Source organism: Sceloporus occidentalis, unplaced genomic scaffold, assembly GCF_023333645.1.
Source record: "Sceloporus occidentalis isolate IW3139 unplaced genomic scaffold, rSceOcc1.0.p SCAF_2, whole genome shotgun sequence".
NCBI lineage: Eukaryota > Metazoa > Chordata > Lepidosauria > Squamata > Phrynosomatidae > Sceloporus > Sceloporus occidentalis.
In genome coordinates, this window is record NW_028316982.1 from 80,182,098 (window position 1) to 80,205,585 (window position 23,488).

At 38.7% G+C, this 23,488-nt stretch overlaps 1 protein-coding gene across 2 annotated transcripts in view; it reads right to left on the reverse strand.

The window, feature by feature from the left end:
- The window catches only part of FAM53B (family with sequence similarity 53 member B), a 160,919-nt gene that overhangs the window by 73,096 nt on the left and 64,335 nt on the right, over positions 1-23,488 (reverse strand). For both annotated transcript variants that reach the window (XM_089510108.1, XM_089510109.1), the window contains one exon: positions 7,167-7,945. In XM_089510108.1, coding sequence (XP_089366234.1) covers positions 7,167-7,945 — 779 coding nt within the window. The remainder of the gene's footprint in view (positions 1-7,166; positions 7,946-23,488) is intronic.

Sequence of the window (23,488 nt, forward strand, 5' to 3'; positions counted from 1 at the left end):
ATGATTCTGGAGATGAGGGTTTGAATCCATGCTCAGCCATGTAAATCCATTGGGTGACAACGGGAAAGTCATGCTTTCTCAGCCTCAGAGGGAGGCAAAGGCAAACCCCCTCTGAACAAATCTAGCCATGAAAAACCCATTATAGGGTCATCTTAGAGTTGCCATATGTCAGAAATGACATGAAGTCACACAACACATGACCATGCAAGTTTCAGACCACTTTAAACTGACATGGATCTATCCTATGGAAACCTGGAATTTGTATGAAGACCTAGGGATTATGTGCCAGAGAACTCTTGTTCATTCCTCTGAGCAACAGTGTCAAAGTTTGCAAGCTGAGAATTCCAAGTACCTCACCAAACTGCAAATCCCAGGTTTCCTTAGGAATGGACCAGGGCAGGTAAACTGGTATCTAACTCCTATAACTATGTATATACAGTGCTGGACACTATGTTTTCCCTTAATGCAGCCTAAGATTTAAATTAGTTTTTTAGCAACCACATTAGGTCACTGGCTCAAATTTAGCTGGGGCACCTATGTCCTTTTCACATGCACTGTTGCCAGCCCAGGTCACCCCCAATTTATCCTTCCACTATCTGCTGAATCTCATCTTGTTAGTTTGGATTAAGTTGCCACAGTGAAGAATACCGGTTACAGACTAGAGGCACTCTACTTGAGATTTCCTTAAAGAAGAATCCTAACACACTCATTAACACTTGTGTACTGCAGATGTTCAACCTGATGTGAATCTAACTAATTTTATCATCTTGTCAACATAATTGGGTAGCTTACTTTGCTGAAACAAGATACAATGTTTCCATAGTATTCATGTGATCTACCAAACCAATACCACTGTCAAAAAAAGGAAAGATGAGTGGTCTGACGTGACTTGTTTCTGAGAAACCCCTACTGACACCTAGTAATCAACACTTTGTTTTCCAAGATGCTTGAACTTTGCTTTATATTAGCATCAAGATGACTGGGCAACAGAAAATAATACTCTAGTTTTTCTCTCCATCCATTTCCTATCTGCTAGATTCTTTAAAAAGAATGCTGCCTTTTAATACTGTGATTTAATTATTTCATACATCACCAACTTTCTAAGAATTACACTAATACTTAGAAATAACAATAGGCTCAGACTCACAGCAATCCTCTGAGGAGTTGAAAAAGCTGAGCAATTTGCCTCTGGACAGAAAAAGATATTTAAGCAAGAAATGAGAATGAGAGGTCTAGTCTCCTAAATTAGTCTACTGCCTTAGGCACAATTCCTACTTTTCACCACTAACTGTAAATGGCTTCCCTGTGCTGCTTCCAGGGTACTTATAAAAATCCTCATTCACTGATATGTAATCTTTCACTACATAAACATGATTCTATAGTTCTTGCACAATAACACAGCTGTGTATAATAGTTGTCCCGGTTAGTGTCAGGACAGCATGCACACATGTGCAGAAACATAGTATCATAGGGATAAGCCTACCCAATCTTTCAAAAAGGCTTTGCATGTTGGATCACTTCTGGTTCATGCCAATCATGGGCTACACAAAGCCCTAAATATCAGGATTTACAGAAAGAGTGAGCAACACATGACCTGTATATGGGGATCCTCACTCATTTTTGAGACACATGGAGCTCCCTCCAAATCCTACTTTTTGTTGTTGTTAAACAAAGATAATCACATCACAGGAAGCACACCTTGTTCTGATTTTTAAAAGTAAAGTACAAGGTATAAAAATAGATGTAATGTGGTGCAGTGATTTGAGTGCTGATTAGGATTCTGGGGACCTGGGTTCAAATTCCTGCCTGAACATGGAAAGCCAATGGGTGTTTTTGGGCAAGTCACATTCTCTCAGCCTCAGATGAATGCAAAGACAAATAACTTCTGAACAAATTCTGCCAAGAAAATCATATGAAATGTTCATCTTACGATTGCTATAAGTAAAAAATTACTTGAAGGCACACACCAACAATAATAAGGTATAAAAAGTAACATTTATTTATTATTTAAGGTTTTGAAATCAGAAGTGAATTTGTAGCCCTCCAGGCTTTAGTAGGATGGATGGTGCATTCTGAAATGGGCCTGGGGTATGTATGGAATATTGGTCCTGGACCTTTCAAAGGTGGCTTACATGACCAAACTAACAGTCCATCTAGCCAACTATTCTGTCTAATACTGGACTAAACTGCATAATAGTACAAGAGATTTAGCAGTGTATTTATTATTTTTTTTTACAAGTGCCCTGCCAGTCAACTGTATTAGCTATGAGACTATACTAACCTGACAGCCACAATTTGTAGCTGCTAATATTTCTCATTCTCCCATTTCCCTTCATTTTGCAGTGTACTTATGATATACTGCACTGCAAAGCATGTAAACACATTATGGTTTTTATAATGCTTGTTTTTATATTGTTTCCTTAAAACATTCACACATACACATGAATGGCAAGCATCAATCAATCTTTATTATCATTGCCATATTGTGTGACTGGAGTGACAATGAGAAGCTGTGGCTTAATTGAGGTCAACCACTAGTTATGACAGAGGGAACACTCAAATTGGGGGCTTAATGATTTCTCAGGAAACTAGACTAGCTATTCAAATATGAGTTCAGTAATAACATAGTCAAGCACTACTTTCAGTGGGAATGAATCCTCATGAGTGAAGTCAACACCTCTGTGTGCGTGCGTAATATAAGCATGCTATGAATAAAGGAATAAAATATCATTTAATTTTAGCATCTTTGTAAAAAAAAGCAAACAACCGTTTTCTATCCCCTTTCCCCCAAACCAATCACGTGTTAACCATAACTACTCTTAGCTACCCTCTTTTAAATGTTTTTTTAAAGAAATCCTAATTGGTTTTAGCTTATCCTGGAACGAAAAATGTTTTCTGATCCTCCCAAAGGTAGTTTTAAGACAAGACGTTGTAGATGAAGCATTACCAAGATAGCTTTTAGTACAAATTAGAAGAATGTGACCAATTTTTCTGCATTTCATTAAAAACAGCTTCATTTGCTGGAAAAGGCTGATCATAATTACAATTACATGGAAGTCTGCATTGCCTGAATGCTTCCTTGTAGCATTCCATCATGTTAAGATTTATAGGACTCTGATTCACCATTTGGAGCTAATTTATTTAATTCCTCCACAGAGATGTTGAGATTGCACAAGGCTGACACAAAAGAAGTTGGCTCACAAAATGTGATAAGTAAGATTTTGCACCATTTTATACAGCAAGAGCCTATTATGCTGTTCTTTGCCACTGTGAGATATTGCACACTAACCCTTGTTTGAGGATACATTCAAATTCAACAAATATTTAGAGCGTAAAAACAGCACTTATACTGAAGTTGCTATAAGTACTCAGATGTTAGCATGGCACACAAGTGCAATTCCCAAGATAATATGGGAATTGCTGATTTACTTACTTACTTTTGGACTCAGTTGAACAAAGCACTAAAATCACTAGTGAAAGAAGTTGTGAAATATCTAACTGAGGGAGCAACATGCATGCACACATCCTCCCCAACAACCTTTGCACTCCATTCATTGACTGCTGAGGTATAATCTACATTGTATTAAAATCAAATTCATGTTTTCCAGAGCCACTCCCTAGCATCTTTTCTTTTAATTAAAAAAATGTTTTTCAGCTAACTATAAGTTGGATTTTCTCCACTTCCAGTTGTGGTGCATTACTAAATTTTGGCAATACGCGGCAGCAGAGAGAATGTGTTGGATCCATGGATAAAGAATCCTTGGATATGGAAGGCTGACTGTACCATGAAGGCACAAGATCCTATCTGATCTTTGGAAACTAAGCATGGTCAGCTGTGGTTAGTACTTGGATGGGAAATGCCAAGGATTACCAGGTGCTGTCAGCAAAATTTCAGTGAGTGTTGTGAGTATTCTTTGCCTCAGAGAACGCTGTAAAATTCACGGGGTCACCATAAATCAACAGGCGACTTGAAATGACACACATAATCTGAAGGTACTGGGGCATGAAGGAACATGAAAAGTTCCAGTTTCCATGTAAATTCTATTCAAGTTCCATGGATGATTGTGGCAAAGAAGCGTCATGGAAAATGTTCTAACCAGAGCTGGAAGAAAATGACCTCATCATTAAGTGCATCAAACAATTTTTTTAGTAAAGGAGTATCCTCAAATTATATACTGTACCTGATCTTTAACGAGAAGTGCAACCCTATCCAACACAACCAATCTTTAGTCAGTCCCCCACCTTCTATCTTGTTTGGATTAAGCTTCAATACATTTTGGTCTTACTCATGGTCATAGTGGAGAAGATATGAGTGGGCTCTTGGCGCTTTGCTTTTTGAACTGAAATGCACCTCTGGAGGGCTGTACTACAATGAACACATCAGTGTGGGAAAGGGAGGCTGATTAAACTTATCCCCATGGATTGTTTTTCAATCTGAACCACCTCCTTTCCAAACCACCTACAGAGAGGAAATCATCTGAGGAATGAAAAATTTAATCAGGGTGATTGGTTTCAAGGAAACATATATATACCCACACTATTCTGGTCCACTGTACAACTAATAATGGCAGCATTTTGGTTAACACACACAAACACACCAGGGGGGAAAAAACAAATGCACTTCCCACATATTAGTTACTTTGGCCTAATTAAAAGAGGAGTTTGTGACCTAGCCCCTCTATGCTGAACAATGTGCATATAGAAGTTGCTAGAGCAAAAGAGTATAATTAAGTGGCAACACAAGTGAAAATTAATGTGGGTAAATGGTGCCCCTTATATAAAATGGCTACATCAAGGTTTGCTTTTTAGAATTTATATATTTTTCAAATATTTTCAAGCTGTAGATGCTTAAATCCGTGAATACGAAGGCTCAAAAGTATGACTAAGTGTGAATGAGCAGTGATTTGACAAGCTGAACCTCTTGGTTGTGATCTTGACAGATAGCTTTATTTTTCCATTTGAAATCAATGGAATTCAAATAATGACTTTTTAGTAACCACTGGAACAAAAGTTCAACTAATTTAGCTACAATTTCATCCATAATCTTTAATTCCTAGCAGTGCTAATCTCCATGGAGGTAAAGGAGGTAGCAGTTGAAGATTACTCTCCCTCCATCACCTTTAGCAATTTTTCACATCCCATAGCAACTTCAGGAGGCACATGTGGTAGCAAAATCACTGACACTTAATTTTGTTCCAGCATGTCACACACAACCCAGAATAGTTTATAATTCTATAGCAATTCTAAGCCTCCCACACTCTGCTTTAATGTCATGTAATAGGAGCCCTGTTGGTGAAAAGCTAAACCAACCACAGTGGGTTGTTTCATTCAGAGGTCCTTTAAATCTTCAGCTTCTAACTTCTATCATTTCCTTGGATACCAGACTGGAGCAAATGAAAAAACCTAGATATACCTGGCTACAAAAATGCATACATAACTATGTATTTTGAACTGTTTCCACACAGAGAAGAAAATGAAAAGACCTTCAGTGATGCTAGCTGTGTGATTTCAACTTGGGACTCATAAAATATAATAAGGTTGTTTTTACTACCTATCCAGTTTATTAGCTAATAAAAACAGCGTAGCATATTACATTTCATTGACACACATTTTCAAAGGGGAACTGCAGAGCAGTATAATGTACCATTTCCCCCTGAAGTTACCCAAACATGGTATTTCCTTATGCTTTTTATCTATCAAAATTCTCCAGAGAAGGAAAAAAGCACTCCCTCAAACACTAAAGAAAATAAACCTATTCAATCTGCCCCAGAGTCTTAAACTATTACAAAGCATCATGTTCTTATAAAAAAGGAAAATAAATGAGTTTCTACTGTTCAATGTAATTATGTCAGGTAAGGGAAAATAAAGTGAAGCTTTCTAATCAGCTGTACCTGATTCATGTGGCATTGTTTATTAAGAAGGCCCCCAAGTACAAAGTAATTCAAGACACTATGCACAATAGGAAAGGATTGTATCTTCATCAAGATGCAACAGCTGTTTTAAGCACATACTGCCAATGTTAACAGTGTTGAGAGGAACATTATAGCTAGTGGAAACTGAAGAGGAGAGTTGGGGGTTAGAAATGTTTTTGGCAAATAGTCAACAGTAAAGTAAAACCAGGAATTATGCCAGAAAAGCAGGGTTAATATCCCACCGTGGGTAGTGAAGTGAAGTGGGAGAAGCTATAAGATCTTTAAACCATAATTTATCTCTGTCCCACACAAAGGTATCATTATTCTATCAACAAGTATATACTTGTAAAATTGCTGACAAAAGAAATGCTGAATCATAAAACTTTTGATTAGATAAGAAAATGAAGCTGGTTTGGGATACTGTCCTTTGAAGGGGTTATTGCAATATAGTTACATGTTGTGCACTTTTAAAGTTGTGCACTTACCTTGCAAACAGGGTCTGAAAGTTTAGAATTCAATGGCTCAACATGCTTCCTGATAGGCCCTTCAGATCTTTTATTTGCTCACTGTTTGCATTTCCAACTGAAGAAGAAATTTTTACCTTCTCTTTTTGCAATCGAAAATGAAACATGCTAACAGAATGGAAAATTACAGAAACCCAGGCTGCTTGAAACCAGAACTCTGAACTCCTCTGTTTTGAGAATTTGCACAGAAATCAGGTGAACACTACGCATTCTTGAGGTTTCCTTCATTCTTCACAGCATGTGTCTGTAGTTTCATATGATATGAGATTAAAACACACACACCACTATCAGAAGCACATTCTGACTAACTGAAAGAAACATATTTTTTACCAATAGCACTGAATTGTAGAACAGAATTAAGCAATTTAATGTTAAATGACTATGAATTAAATAAGGCTTAAATAAGTAAACATTTAACTTTATGGAAACTTTTTTGTTTCCAGGTCCTGCACACAGAAAGAGTGGTGGCTCAGGGTGCTAAGCATCAAATTTGTTAGAAGGGGGGGGGGGGGGAATCTCCTTACTTACTAAGACTGAACCAACAACGACCTCTTCTCCACATAATTACATCCTAAATATTAAAAGTAAAGCAATCATTCAGCTTCTTGCTTTTAATTGCACAACATACTGCTACATGTGCACTCAATGGTGTTGTGTTAATGAATGGTTGGTGTGTTTTCTAAATGTCTGGCCTAATCAGACATTCTTCAGTGATGTTACCAAATCTTACCTGGGTCATCTTGGCAAGGTCCAGGGAAGGTCTCTGTTCCTTTACCTCTTCAGGTCGCCGTCGTTTAACCCCCACTTTCTTATCATTAAGGACACATGGCTGGGAACGGCTCCTGGAAAGCCCATTGGAACGCCTTGTCAACTCTGGGGTTGAGGCAGGTGTGCTGTTTGCTGAGGGCAGACAATATTCCGAAAAGGAAATCTGATCGTGGGAACAGGAGAGCGATCGCTGGATGTCAGTCCTGCCACTTTCTATGGAACTGTGATCACTGCCCCAGATATCGCTTGCTTGTCCGTAAGTGGCCGACTGTCTCATTCCCTGGCATGGCTGACATCCAAATCTGTTGCTGAATCCCGACTGGTCACAAGATGAGAAAAGAGGGTTTGACCTGGAAGGAAGGCTAAAGCTTGAACTCCTTTGCATGGTTGTGAATCCATTGGAGTAGCGCTGGACACTTCCCCCGCTATAACACCGCCTCTTTTCTACAGGAGTCCAGACCTTTGATCCTATAGGCCTCCATGAAGCCCTGCAACTAGACATCTCATCAGAAAAAGACAGTGACCGACACTGACGTTTGCTGGGAGGTGCAGAGGGGTTTCCACTGTGGTCGCTGAGACTGAGGTCTTTGATCAAGTTGGTCACTGAGCATGTGGTCGCAGTCTCTCTCTGCCATATACAGCTTTCTTTGCTTTTGTCAGGCAAGCAGTCCCAAATGTTGGTGCCTGGCTGCTCGATCTGAAGGGGACATTTCCTGCTGAGGTCTCTCCATCTGTCATTTTCTAGTTTTGAAATGATAGAATAATATACATTCATTACTGCCAATTAGTATTATGCTTCACTTGCCACATCATTAACGCCCCTCCCACAAGACACCAACAAATTTATGGGAGAGTCCACTATAAACCAGTTAATCATTTGAATTTTGCTTGACAAGTAACTGATTTAGGATGGTGGGAGACACAAGTTAGTTGTCTAATCAGTAGATAACATTGAAGAAGAAGCAAGGAAAAAACTAAGCTGCAAGGAGTCCTTTTTTGTGTGTGTTTCCAATGAATCAACTGTTTACATATAAAAACAAAACTAAAACTTTATACACAAGGTTTTACTTTTAGTTCTAGAAATTAGTAGGGATGGAAAGCAGAACTGGCAGAGTGGTGCTGATAAAAAATATGCAACATTAAATCAAGTGGTCAGTACAGTATTATTCAGCTATATAAATCTTGTATAGTGTGCAACAGTAGCTTTAGTCACATGCCTTGCGGCTAGCAGAAGCTTATCCACCTTCTCCTCAGAGTATTGCAGGCCCCTGAAAATGCAACACAAAACCTGATGAAATGAACAGGCTGTGTGGCTGAGGGGAAGGGGAGAGATCTCTAAAAATCTGGTGGGGCAAATGGGTCCTTGAACAGATCAAACCAGAACCCCCCATGGAAGCCAAGATGACAAAACTAAGGTTATCGTACTTTGGCCACATTGTGAGAAGACATGACTCATTAACAAAGACATTAATGCTTGGAAGGGTGCAAGGCAGTAGAAAAAAAGGAAGACCACATACCAGATGGCTAGACTCAAGCCCTCCTTCTGGCAGGGCTTCCTCTCTCTCACCTCCGTCCTTTAATTTCTGTCCAGCATTCAGCTGCACACATTATTACATCCACTCACTGCTTCAACCATATCTCTCCTTTATTATCATCCCTTCACTGGCTCCCCTTCCCCTTCCATATTCAGTATAAGATCCTGTAGCTGACTTTTCAAGCCCTCCATGGGCTGGCCTCTCCTTATTTATCAGACCTACTTTCTCCTCACCTTCCCGCTTGGGCCCTCCATTCTGGTAGTCAAGGTCTGCTGTCTCAGCCCAGGATTTTCTCTGCCCTATCCTGGATTCGTCCCTTTTCACTTGCTGCCCCTCACTCCTGAAACCTCCTTCCCCCCACGAACACAGCTCATCACTTCTTTAACTAGTTTCAAAACTGAGTTGAAGACCATCCTGTTCAGAGAAGCGTTCCCAGGCATTGCGTGACTATTATTTGCTATTTGACATTTTTAATTTGTTGCCTGTTTTACTGAACCCTTTCTTGTATTGTTATGTATTATTTATATGTATTATGCTATTATTTCTTGGATTATACCCCATGGGAAGGTTTACTGTTATCTATTTTATTGTTTGTATGTACAGCGCTGTGCAAATTTACAGCATTATATAAATAAAGCATAATAATAATAATAATTAGGGAGGTCATGGTCCTGAATCTACAGAACTTAAGCAGAGCAATCAAGGATAGGGGGGCTTGGAGATGCCTCACCCACATGGTCACCATGAGTCGGGGCTGTCTCAAGGGCAGTTAATAACAACCATATCAAGTGCCCCCACTGAATTTTGAAGAATCTCCTGTTGCCATTCAGCCTCAAGCACCACAGCCTAACTGATTCAAGATAGTAATCCAATCCTGTGCAGCATTTGGTGGTGGTGTAGTGTTGGTTGCCATATGGAAAATGCACAAGTCCACTTCCATAAAGCCCACTACATGTGCCTAAGTCTGCACCAAATCCAGTGTTCTCTTGAGTATCTGCATTTTCCCCCTATATATCTGTCTTCCTCTCTCATTCACACCATTAGATGTATGCTACAGGTAAGGAAGACTGCAGCAGTTTAAAGGGTCGTGTATGCTGTTCATACTTCTCCTTTTGGGACACAAGAGCAATTCATGGGAACCTGAACAGAAAGATGAACCATTTATGCCGTCTGGAATTCATGTGAATCCCTTGTGGACACCCACGGTGGAAAAATTAGACTTCAAATACAAATCACTGAGTTAATAGATTCATGCTAGTTTATTTGAAGAGGGGAGACTTCTATTTGCACTTGTTCAAGACAGACAGAAAATAATCATCTGCAGCAATTGTTTATCACTTGGTTTTGCAAACAGACACATATGCACTGCAAATAACAGATGTCCATGTGATTGTGTTGAAAAGTAAGCTAACAAATGATAGCTGAACTTGGGGAAACAAGCAGTCGAGGATAGGGGGGCTTGGAGATGTCTCACCCACATGGTCATGATGAGTGGGGGCTGTCTCAAGGGCAGCTAATAACAACCACCTCAAGTGCCCCCACTGAATTTTGAAGGATCTCCTGTTGCCATTCAGCCTCTATTTATCAAAGCAAGACTAGGGAAGAGATACCCTGCTAACAGTGAATGCTTGTTAACTTATTTCCAGTAATGTGACAATATTCAGAAACAGAAAGTTCATATTTATGGGGCAATTAGACATATGTTACCTGCATGCATGTCATCTGTTGCCTTCCTAAACTGACACCTCTAAATAGATTTTCACAGTGCTAAACGATCAAAATGCTGAGATCTGTTTGCAGACGCAAGCTATCCTTTCTATTTTTGTCTGCAACGCAGATTTTTCCTCACTTTAATGAACACAATGCAAAAGCAAGAAACACACATTAAAACAATTGCATCTATGTTTAGATGCTGCTGATTTCCCCTGCTGTATTAAATGCAGCCAACAGAGCATTCTCAGGTCAGGTCACCAGACAAAAGAAACAGAAATAGAAGCTAATTTTATTGGCAAGCTGCCATGGCCCTGGAGGTCCAGACGTCATATTTTACAAAAGACCTAAGTAATCCTGTGCAAAAGGATAAAGGATACCTCTCTTTCAACTTTTTCAGTGGGAGAAAAGCATGGTCTTGAGCAACACTCACTCTTCCACCTAGCTTTGCAGTTTGGAAAGTTTGCTGCTCACTATTTTAAAGGTAAGGCCCCATCTTTGACAAGGTTGTCAAGTCGTGTCCGACTGTAGGGGGTTCATCTCCATTACTAAGCCAAGGGAGCCAGTGTTGTCAAAGATGGTTCCATGGTCATCTGGCCAGCATGACTGCACAGAACACTATTACCTTCCCACCAAGGCAATATCTACTCACCTACTTGCACTTTTACATGCTTTCAAACTGCTTGGTTGGCAGAACCTGGGACTAGTGATGAGAGCTCACTCTGTCACATGGCGCTTGGGTCTCAAACTGCAATTTACTGATCTTGAGATCATCAGAATCAGTGTCTTAACCACTAAGCCACCACGTGCCTCTGTTCACTACTTTACTATATGCATAATTTGCCATTTAGGGAAGGGTACGTAGAACTAAAGAGCCAACATAACATATTAGTTTGAGTGTAGGACTATGACTATGGAGGCTAGGGTTCGATTCTTAGCGTGACCATGAAATCCACTGGGCAAGCCACATGCTCTCAGCCTCAGGAGAAGGCAATAGCAAACTTCCTCAGCTTGTTTTAACTAGCTTCAACAGAACTGTGCCACAGCATGCCCAGGCTTACATAACATGGCAAGTTGTGCTTAATCTAAAAAACCAGTAAAAGCTTCTAACCTTCTCTTCATATCCATGCTGAAGAAAGAAGGGCAAAATTCTAATTTAACATTACATCTTAAATTGCCCACAGTATTAAAGAACAATCCACCCATATCTTCTTTGCATGATGAAACATATATGTTTAAGTCTGTCTTCTTTGGGAATAGACTTAAACATTATAATTTTATTAAAGCTTGTGTTTCCCTCCCCTTCTGAGATGAAAAAGTCTTTAATATAGGTTCATATCATCTTTAGTAACCTGACGTGGATTCAAAGCAACTTGTAAATATAAAATATTCATGCAGCGATACTAGTTCTACAGCTTCAGGCACTTATTTTAAGGCTTCATTCTTTTGTTCTGACAGCTTAGACTTTTTGTGACAGAACAGGAAAGGCTCTGAACAATATGTGATGTGAGCATGTAGTCTCCCCCTCTCCCCAAAGCTTGAGGCTTGTAGGTGCAAAGACACTGAAACTGGAACTACATTCGGCATGGGCTACTTAATTCATTTCTCCATTTCATCTACATCTGCTGTGGTTGACAGCTATTAAGGCTTGCGACTTAAATGCGGCTGACATTAGCTTTGTTAAGTAACTAACCAAAGCTGCAGAGAAAGGCAATGGATTGCACACTATTATTGGGGAGTGCTGTTTTTTTCTCCCTTTTATTTCACACTTTTCTCCTCTCTCTCAAGAGACAAAGGAAATCAGAAGATTGGAACTGAAACTGCTTATGCACGAAATATGGTTTAACCATATTTGAAAGCTCACTTAACATCCTATTCAGCAGGAGGCAAAAAATAAAGACAGAGATTATTTCATTTTGAGAACATTCTCTCTTTAAATCCCAGTCTTAAGATTTAATTGTGCACTGATTCTAGCTCAATGTCATCATCCTAACAATTTGGATCAAGGAAAGGGCTGTCTAAACGAAATGTCATATGGGGAGGGGGAGTTACACATGCTAGACTGAGAATGGAATTATGAAGGTTTTAATAAAGGGAAATTCAACTCTGAGTGTGCATCTACATGTGTTCTTACTATGAATATTTATCAGTTAAGGAGCCTTTGAAGCAATACATGATGACATTGCAAGGGCCAACTGGGACAGGGGGGCATTACTCTTAACAGGAGCGGATGAGAGAGAGAAGTCATCTTCTTTCCCCATTTGTAATCCAGGATCAGCACATACCTCAAACACTATAAAGCATTTGCATGAAATGTTACCATTTCTCCAGAGGTCTCCATTTTATCATTTAAGCATTTGTTACTCACAATCAACTGCTGCAACTGAACCCAACCCCCAAACCCACAATCTTTGTCTGACCCTTTCTGGTAATCCAGAGTTTTCTTGGCAGAGTTTCTATGGACATCATTGGCTAACCATGGTTACATTCCTTCCTGATGTCCAAAATTGTGTGCCTGTTTTCATAAGATTATTACACCACTCCACTGAAAGTGTTGTGGCCATAGAAGGGTTAAATGTTTATACAAAGATCTGTGTCAGCTGGCTGTGGATGTAAATGAGATTAGAGAATGGACATGCTCAGATGTCATAATAACATATAGTTATACATGTACCTTGTCATACTGTAGATAAGTCAGAGTCTTGCAGTGCACTATCAATTACTCCAAATATCAGTGGGAACAGTTAAACAAACCAAGGTCCTTTGGTCTACAGCAGGGGTAGGCAACCTTTTTGAGCCGGAGGCCGGGTTGCTGTCCCTCAGACAACTGGGGGACCGAAGCCGGGGGGTGGAGCTTCCACTCTCCGGGGCGGAGCTGCACATGGGGGGTGGAGCTTCCACCCTCTGAGGCGGAGCCGCATGCCAGGGCGGAGCTTCCATTTCTTTCTCTCCCTTCCTCCCTCCCTCTCACTCCCACCCTTTATGGTCGCGCGAGACTTCGCCGCCATTTTGAAGGGCAAAATGACGGCCAGAGCCACCGAAATCGGTGGCGATTTCGGCGGCAGGAGGGACCGGGGGCCGGCAGAAAGGCGCCTGCGGGCCGCATCTGGCCCACAGGCCGGAGGTTGCTGACCCCTGGTCTACAGCTTATTTATTGCTCATTTTGAAAGAATGGAAGTCTGGCTTTCTAGTTTGCCTCTGCCCCAGCAAGCCAGAAAAATACATTTGTTGTAAGGTTATTTCTCTGGCTTAGTAAGGGGCAGACAAGTCAGAGTATCAGCACCTACCAGTTCAGATGCCTTAATACACACACCATTGGCCAATGTTCTATGTTTTTTTAGTCTTTCACACTACATAATTATAACACTTTGAAATATAAATACTTCAAGAAACTAAAATTCCAAGGACACAACAGGATGGAACCATAGAAGTTAAAGTAGAATCAGAGTTCTATATTTGTATATAGAAAAATGGTGTGAGAAGCCAGCATTATGGTTTGTATAATAGAAGCAAAAATTCTACTGAATCCTAGTTTGGTACAACATGCACATCTGATCAGTGAGATCAGAGGGCCTTTCACCCTACACAATTATAGTTCCTTGATTCTACAGTCAGCTCTCCTTATGCACAGATTTTTTTATCCATGGATTCAAGCATCTACGGTTTGAAAATATTCCCCCAAAAAAGTATGAATTCCTGATAGCAAACCTTGATTTTCCATTTTATATAAGGAACACCACTTTGCTCTGCAACTGTATTTAATGGAACTCGAGCATCCACAAATTTTGTTATTCATGGAGGACCCTGGAACCAAACCCCAGCGGATAACAAGGTCCCAATGTACTTCAACTAGCAAGGTACTAAATCCTGGGAGTAATAGTTTCATTAGGCATTTAGATTTTTTTTAACATGAGAGCTATTGTGCCTCTGCAAACTACACATCCTGGGATTTGGGATCCAAGTGTTACAGTAGTGTAGTGTGAAAGGCCATTGATGTTTTCAATAGACACCAGGCTTAGTTTTGGGTCCTACATATGGTTCAGGTGCTTATGACTGGAAAGAAACAACCACAATCTGACCTGCCACCCTCAGCAGCAGTCAGCAATATTTCTGAAAGTTTTTCATGGGCAAGGGAAGAAGAACAAAATCAGGCTGCCATCATGCTGTGTTCATTATCTTTTACTCAACGATTATTGCATATAGTAAGTAGTCCTGTGGGGAAAAAATCCCTGCGTGTTTAAAGCACAAGATTATGCTGAAATATTTTTAAAAAAGCAAACACCAGAGCTTGGTAACTTGATCACATATGCAAGCTTTTATAATACAATTTTATCATGTGAAAACTGACATCAAAACCACCCTTTCAACCACCCACTATATTGAAAAAATAGTATTGCAGGTTCCTTGGATAGTTAGTAGGAAAATCTAGGGCTAGATAGCCAAGAAATGCAAAACTTTTATTAAAACAAATGACTCAGCAGGGTCAAATGCTGAAAGAATCAATGCTATACACCAGCTTTAAGTCTCCTAAGTAAGGCCTAGATTATAATGGGAGAATACTACTCGGTCTGTGCAAGCAACATTGTCTTGATGTCTCAGCATTACTTATTCATGTTCAGCTAAAACCATTGCATTTGCAGTTTTTCTCTTATATGATTATTGCTGACAACTTGCCTTAAAACAGGAAATGACAACACTTCTCAGTAACAAGAAAACCATAGGAAATCGGAACAGCAGCATTAAAATGGTTCTGCATTTCAAAGCAATGTGAGCATCGATATCCAATCAAATACACGAACACTGAGTTCAAAAAGACCTTGTTGGAAGAAACAAAGCATCTCTTTTTATGTTGCTGGATTTTTAAAATGTTGGTTTTTTATATGTTTTCAAAAACACTCATTTGACACCACTAATTGGCTCACTGACTGACTGACTGAAATATTTATTTATTTAAATCATTCATGCCTTCATTTATCTAACAAAAGATATAGTTGGCATTGGTAGAGAACAGAAAATGTCCAGCTGTGTAGAATTATTGTATATTAAAGTCATATTTCAATTGAATTTTACTTGGGTTTTTTGGGGGGTTTTGGTGAGATTTATTGATTTAGTTGTACATTTTCCAATTTTTCTTTTGTAATATTATTTACATAACAGATCTACATAATATAATACATTGATAAAAGAAAAAAGAAAACAATGTTTTGGTATCGATAGGATCAGTTTTTGCTTCACCTGTGTTTCAACATTACAATAATACCTTTCTTCCCCCTCCCTTCTGTTATGATAATTTCCTAATCTCATTTTCTTTCGAGCTTTGTTTTCTATTCTTCTTTTTCCTCCTTATTCACCTTCCCTTTTAATTTGTTTTGTAAATCCGAATTTATTTTGAGATATTTTTATTTATAGTGTTTATTTCTTCTAATTCTAATTCTATCTTTAGAAGAATGGTTAAGGAAATGTCTCAAAATGATAGATCTCGACAGATTAACAATGCTAATAAAAGGGAAGTGGAAAGAAGGATGGGATAAAGATTGGACACTACTTTTTTTTTGCAAAAATACAAATTAAACAATAAATGAAAATTACTACGTAATATGGATCAATGGATGCTACAATTATCTACTACATACGTAATTTTATTCAATCTGCCTATATATATATATGAGAGAGAGAGAGAGAGTGTCAGATACATTTATTTATCATATGAATTTTACTTGTATAGAATTATTGTATTTTAAAATTCCAGCCACTCCCCTCAAGTCTATCACATTTATTTCATAGAGTATAACTCAGTTTCTTAGGCTGTGAACTCTATGGAGACAAGGAAGCATCTTCTCCGCTTCCTATTTAACATTCTATTTATCTAATGCCAACTTGGGTGGTTGAGTTCCAATTAATTTGGAAACAAATCAGGACCACCAACAAATAAGGTATCAGTTTCTACGTACCTGGGTGACGCCCTGGAATGAACAAAGGAACCTAAGTTTGTTAATGCGTACATGTTTCTTTAGGAGAAGAGAAGAGAAGAAGAGAAGAGAGCTCTGGTTTGTCTCTGCCCAGCAAGCCAGAGAAATAAGCCAGGATTTGTTATAAGGAATGAGCATTAAGATCCTAGAGATTCATGCCAAGTTTTTCATTATTTTAACTAACTTCCTTGCAGTATGTGAGGATTTTTAAGGAGAAGGAAAGGACAAGATCATCCAGAACCATCACTGCCACTTATATAGCACTAAAATATTCAAGTCTGGGATCTACAACAAGCCCCAAACTTGAGCCCTCTGGTGCCATACAGCAAAACAGAAGACAGCTTTAGTGGACTGGGAAAGAAAAGGGGGTTTCCCATCTCTACTCGCCAAGAACGGCATAACAAGGATCCTGTTCTATATGGGCTGGAGTCCTGAACAGGAGCACACATCTTATAGTGTGGGAATATATAACAGCCATTTTGCTGTTGATCCAATTTGTTGAATAGTAGCATCCAATCATTGGTCAAGAAAGAAATAACAGAGTACATTTAAATTAAGAGAAATGTGTTGTAATCAGTTATTTTCACAGTAATACAAAATGAAACCCTCTAGCCAACTCCAAGGAAAGCTCTATTAAACTTTATACTTAAGCTTAATTATGTGATGAAAGGAATATGAGGATTTTTGTAAAGGAGGTTTTTTGCTCCAAGGCTCTAGTGATCTCACTTTCAAAAAGGAAGGGACCCAGAAAAGGGATTCCCCTCTGGTGCCAACAGCTGCGTAAAATTTACAAGAGCAGATACACTTCTAATGATACCCTCTGCAAGCAGATGTGTTTATACTCCACACATTCTATATATGTCTCACAAACTTTCCTCTAATTAAAGTAGGACAGCCTGGATCACAGTTTAGTCAAGCTCCTTGAAACATTTTATCAGCTTTCAAGTTGACTGAGGCCTTTTAAAGTACAAATTTTAAGAAAGCTGTGTAAATTTACAATTGCTGTGACAGAATACCTGATCAAAGAAGAAACACCTGTGCAAATCTATCTAAGACATTTTGACATACTAAAGGAATATCTGATCCAAAATCTGCCCAAGACAGTTTGGTATCTTTAATAATGTCCCAAATCTACTTGAGTATGGCTTCTTCACCTGCCCAACAGTGCAACATGCTCTGACTAAAACCATCCCCAACTTTTGTACAGTTCCTGGAGCTTCTTGACCATGTGGTTCTAGATTGTGTTAGGTTTCTAAAGTCTTTCCTTCCTCAGATACGCTGCTGTGCTCCCAGGCTTAAATTTAATTTATTAATGAATTCTACCGCTCAGCCCTGATGAATCCTTCCTCTCCAACTATATCCCTTATTCTCAGTCTGAAGACCACTGAACTCCCTGGATTGCACCTTTTTGCATGTGTGTGTTTTCTTAAGGAAGGAACACTCAATATGTGATTTTGACAGTTCCTTCCTCTGAAATATAGGCTAGACAGTGTATCTGGTATTCAGTGACAGCCTACCATCCAAGTACTAACCAGAGCCAACCCTGCTTACCTTCCATGATCAGACATGATCTGGTGCCCTTAGAGTATTTAGGTCTTTTTACCACTGCTTAAATCCTTTGCCTGTTTCTTGCCTCCTCATGTCCTTGCTTGAGAACAAGCATTTGCTTGTTTTAAAGGTTTTTTTTAAAAAAAGGATTGCATAGCAGCTAATTTTAAAAACATTATCTGCTTTAAAATGAAAAGGTAAATGAAAAATGTTAAAAGTCTACAGTTACACAACTCCTGATTCATGACAATCTATTAAGCAAATGGAATTAAAGGCAGTTTTCCTATGCAGAAAAGGATTTGGAGGGGAAAACATCTGGCTGAAATGTTGTTGCAACTCCAGAATATATAGCTATACTCTTACATGCTTGCAATATCCATCATGAAAGCAGTTCTCTATTTACTGTAACTTGAAGGCCAGTTGACATGCAGACATAGTGCGTAGAGCAACCACTAAAATGTTTCCACTGCCTCCATCATTCACATTAGTTGCATCACCAGAATTCTACAGGATGTCAGCATTTGACATATGAGGTTAAGCATTATAAATGACACAAGAAGCAAAACATTCTATACATGATTGTGAGATTCAGGCTAAAAGCATGGTGTACAGACATAAAAGTTAGTAGGAAGAGGTTAATGCAATTAGTTGTTAACGAGATTTTTAAAAATCTAATTCAAATATATTTATCTGAGAAAGGAGAAAGCCATTAAATGTATGTTAAATTTCCATTTGTAATTTGTGAGGTGTCTGTAAGCCACCTTGAGTTCCAATTTCAGGAAAAATTCAGATAATAAATAAAATAATTCAGCACAATACAATACATTTAAATTTAAGTTAAAGCACCTTCATTAAAAGGCTTGCCAGAATAAAGCTGAAAAATACCATCAATTATTTTGTCGGGTCCATTGCCCCACTCCCCACACCACTTGTTCCTATTCTGATCTTGGGAGAGTTTGCTGGGAAAGATAAAAAGCCTTAGAGTACATATGGTATAAGCGACAAGACGACTATATGGATGCAAAGAAGGCCAAACCTTTCAAAGCTGCCCTCACCACTTGCTTGGACTAACTAAATTGTCATGAACTAAAGTAAGTGGTTTAGATCTCGTGATCTAACCACTGTAATTCACCAACCTCAGAAGCTAAAAAATGCAAGAAGCAGTTTTGCAGGATAGTTCTGCAAACGAACTAGGCCCTGTGCAAAGAACCAGATGGAAATGTAAAATTTCTTGGCCCTTTGGTTCTATCTCTCATATTAATATTTATTTCTGGAATTAATGCTGAAATTCTGACCAATCAATCAAGTGAAACCACCAAATGTAATTACATTACTCCTTTAAAACAGAAACCTTCCAACTTAAGTGATAATTTCATTGATTTTAATCAAATTTCCAATCTGGGCTAGCATCCCATCATGTTCTAAATACATTTGTATCACTAGGATCCATGGAACCTTTATTGGTGGTCTTGGACTTGAGTTTTTGTTATTCAACAACCTGAGCCCTACAATATGTGAAGCTTTCCAATTATGAGCATAGATGACCCTTCTTGAGAGCCAGCATGGTGTAGTGGTGTTAGACGAGGATTCTGGAGACCAGGATTCAAATCTCCTGTGGCACTATGACAACCCACTGCCACTCCAGAAACCCACTGGATGACCTTTGGCAAGTCACACACTCTCCGCCTCAGAGGAAAGAAAAGGCAAACCCCCTCTGAACAAATCTTGCCATGAAAATTTGCAATAGATTTGCCTTTGCCATAAGTCAGAAACTGCTTGAATGTACATAACAAATTACTCTTTTAATCAGACAGCAAAGACATACAGATTCCATCTTAATGTAAAACACTGTTTTGCCAAGTAACCACAATACTTTGTTTAGAGGACATAAATATTCTTAGTAAGCTTAACTTACATATGCTCAGAAAGATAAACATTCTGTAGTTGATGTGGACACTACCAAAGGTTATGTTCCAGATTTGTAAAGGCTTTCTTCAGTTGCGAACCAATTAAGTTTTAATTGTCAAAGCAACCAGTTATATGGATCCCTGGTACAGATTTCAAAAGGAAAGCTAGCTAGCTTTCTGAGGCTTCCAGCCAGAGCCTACGAATCTTTCTGCTTGGAAATACAATGCATAGAATTCCCCAGTAAGCATGGCCATTTAATCCCAAATATAACATTTTCAACCAGTGCTATCAGAATTGCCAAGGAAGCTCACTGCCAATTCTAAAGATGCAAATTACTCTTCTAACAAAAAGCCGAATCTTTTGCAGGGTTCACTGGATCTAAACCACCTAGCAATTTCAATGTGCTTAGGCATGCCTAACTCTGCAAAGAATCAGGTGAGCTTGCCTCATGTTTTGGGTGTGGGTGTTAATATTTGTGCTTACTCCACTGCCACAAGCCCTGTTGAAGTGAACACTTCTTCTTCTTCTTCTTCTTCTTCTTCTTCTTTTTGCTTGCAGCACAGAAAAGTCTGAGAATTGGAAACAGCCAAACATTGCCACTGTTGATAGATGTGGTGGCTGATGCTTCATAGCAACATCTGAAGGTGGAAGTCATGTTTCTATTTGTCACTACGAATTTAATTTTTCACTTCAACTCCAAAAATCTTGCAAAAGCAAGTTAGAGTTCCACTAATCTTCATTTAATAATTGCACCTTTATTCCCAAATGTATGTTTCATGACTCACATAAATTTGTGTATTGTGACTTGAATCCATATTTAGCTATACTTTGAGGAGACCCAAAATCAATGACTAACAGAGACTAATCAAAATCCCACTGAAGTCCATAATTTTAAGCATGAATTGAACTTGGACTTAAACTGACATTTGTAACAATAAGCAAGACTAAAACTTCCCTGACTGATGATACAAAGTAAATTTTATCAACTGCCATCTGTTTAGAACAGAAAAATGATATAATTTTAAAAAGTAATATGGCTTTAAAGATCATTACAATAATATGCAACCATAATACTTTTTGATACACCATGCATTATTAACCTGCTGCTCAGATCCTTCCATCAGCACTCTTCTGTGACATAATTTAAATAATTTGCCAGAGCTACGCAAAATAATTATGAATTATGGTTTGGGCATAAAAACTGATCAGATGACATCATTCAGATTTTTCTTAGTGAATATTTTATTGTGCATTTCATGAGTGGAGTAGCTGCAATTAATTAATTCCATAATATTTGACTTGGTGTTTTAGCATGCAAAGAATATAAGGAAACCCACCGTTTATATGAAATATATAGCTTCTCACTGTGTAACAGATGTGTAATTAGCTGAAAGCAAAGACTTAGAAACCACAACAGTACTCCTTTTTTTTTGCTCCACTAAAAAAAAGGATAAGGAGTTTTTCAGTAAAAATAAAGAACTAGAGTACAAAACCTTTTACTCCAGAAAAAAGCACAGTACAATGAAGTCTGTGCCCTTCATGCAAATGGGATCTTTTCTTCAAAATGGACAGTTTCATACTTTCTCAAAGGCCAGCTTTGTTCTTTTAATCTTCCATACTAAAACTGCTTCCCCCCAAATTAAAATGTAAGGTTTTTAAGAAGTTGATGATAAATATGGGGTATTTGTCAGACAACAAGCCAACATTGTGTTTAACATTTTAGTTGCATTACTCCTTATAATTCAAAGCTCCTATGCTGACAGAAACTAAATTAAAGTGAGAGGAACAATGACTACACACGAGTGGGACCCCAATGTTCTCAAAAGGAGAACATTATTTTTAAAAATGCACCAAAATTGGGGAATCCGCCCCCCAAAAAAGCCAAAAATGGGAATCTGAGATGCTGACAAAAAAGCATCGGTTTGTTTGAGCTCATAACATTTACAGTAGCCAAAAGAAAGGCATGGCTGGCTTTTAGGCACATTCTTTTTACATGCTGAGTACATACTACAACATTTTGTTGCAGGACCCATTTATACTGTACTTTCTTTTTTAATCTGGGGCTGACAGTTTAGGACAAATTACATCCCTTCTCACTTCTCTACAATTTAGGAAGACAAAAGCCAAACAAAAGGAAGTAATTTTTTTTTTAAGTATATAATTCAGCAGTGGAATTTACTGCTGCTAGATGTAGTGATGGCTTTAAAAGGGAATTGGGTAAATTCACAGCAATCAGGGCCATCCATGGCTACTAATCAAAATGCCTGTTTTACATATCTAGTATTACAGGCACTATGCCTAGGGCTGCCATAAGTCCACTTTTACCAGGGACAAAATGTAGGACAAATTCAAGACCAAACTGTAGGGCAACTGCAGGACAAAACTCAGCTCAAAATGTAGGACATTTAAGGTCCACCATTTTTCTTCAATGTCCTACATTTTGGGCTGAGTTTTGTCCTGCAGTTGTCCTACAGTTTGGTCTTGAATTTGTTCCACATTTTGTCCCTGGTAAAAGTGGACAATTATGGCAACCCTAACTATGCCTCTGCATTCAGGTTGTTGGGAACATGAGACAGAGGCTTCAGCTCCACTGGTGAGCTTCTCACAAGAAACTGGTTGGCCACTATGTGAAATGAGAGTTGGATGTAGAGGACTTTCATCTGGTCCAACATGGCTCTTCTTATATCCTACTAATAAATTCTGAAATAAATATTTGGAACACTGAAATCAGAAGGAACTGGCAATATCACTGTGTCCTTGGAGTCCTCCTTCACAGAGACTACAGAAAGCAGAGATGTTGAAGTATATGTAACAAGCCTTCATTAAAAGAAAAGTTTGCTATTAAATTAGCCTGGGCTCTCCCATTCTGTATCAATACATGAACAGGCTAGGTTGCCAAACTGCTCTCTGTTATTCAAATAGCACCAGCATTGATTTTTCTATATTCACTTTAAAAATTAGCTTTAAAAATAAGGAGTCCAAAATCTTTCTGGGTACGGGCCATATTTCCTCCCATTCTTTTTTATGTGTGTGAAGATCTTTCCCAAACACGGCCAAGAAAGTTTAGCCCAAAGTCCCAGCAAACATTTACTTTTGAGTTGTCACCACACAGAAAACATCCACATTTTTTTAAAGTGAATCACAGGTGAATGATAAAAAAATATCACTTCTGTATCTAAAATGAGAGCATAACCTCTGGACAAAGAATCTGTCAAAAAGCTCTCTTCGCAGGAGGAACAAAAGGCAATAACTCTGAAAAAGATCAAGCCTAGAAGCTGGCAGCTCTTTCTATAAGGAATCCCTTTCTCATCTGAAAATCTGCTCTGATCATCAGACCTCCCCAGTTATTCCCTGAGGAGACTGAATAACCTGTACTTGGCACCACTTGAGCAAATACCAAATAAAAGTACAGGATGAGAAAAGACTAATGAAGGTGGAGCCAAGGTGTGGCTTCTCCATCACATATACATACATGTTTACTTCTGTCTAAAGCCAACAGGTTTCCCCAAGTTCAGTCCTGTCAAGGTTTGGAAAAGTTACTTTTTTGATGAGAGTTCCCATATTGGCCATGCTGACGAGAAAAGCTATAGTCCTAAAATGTAACTTTCCCAATC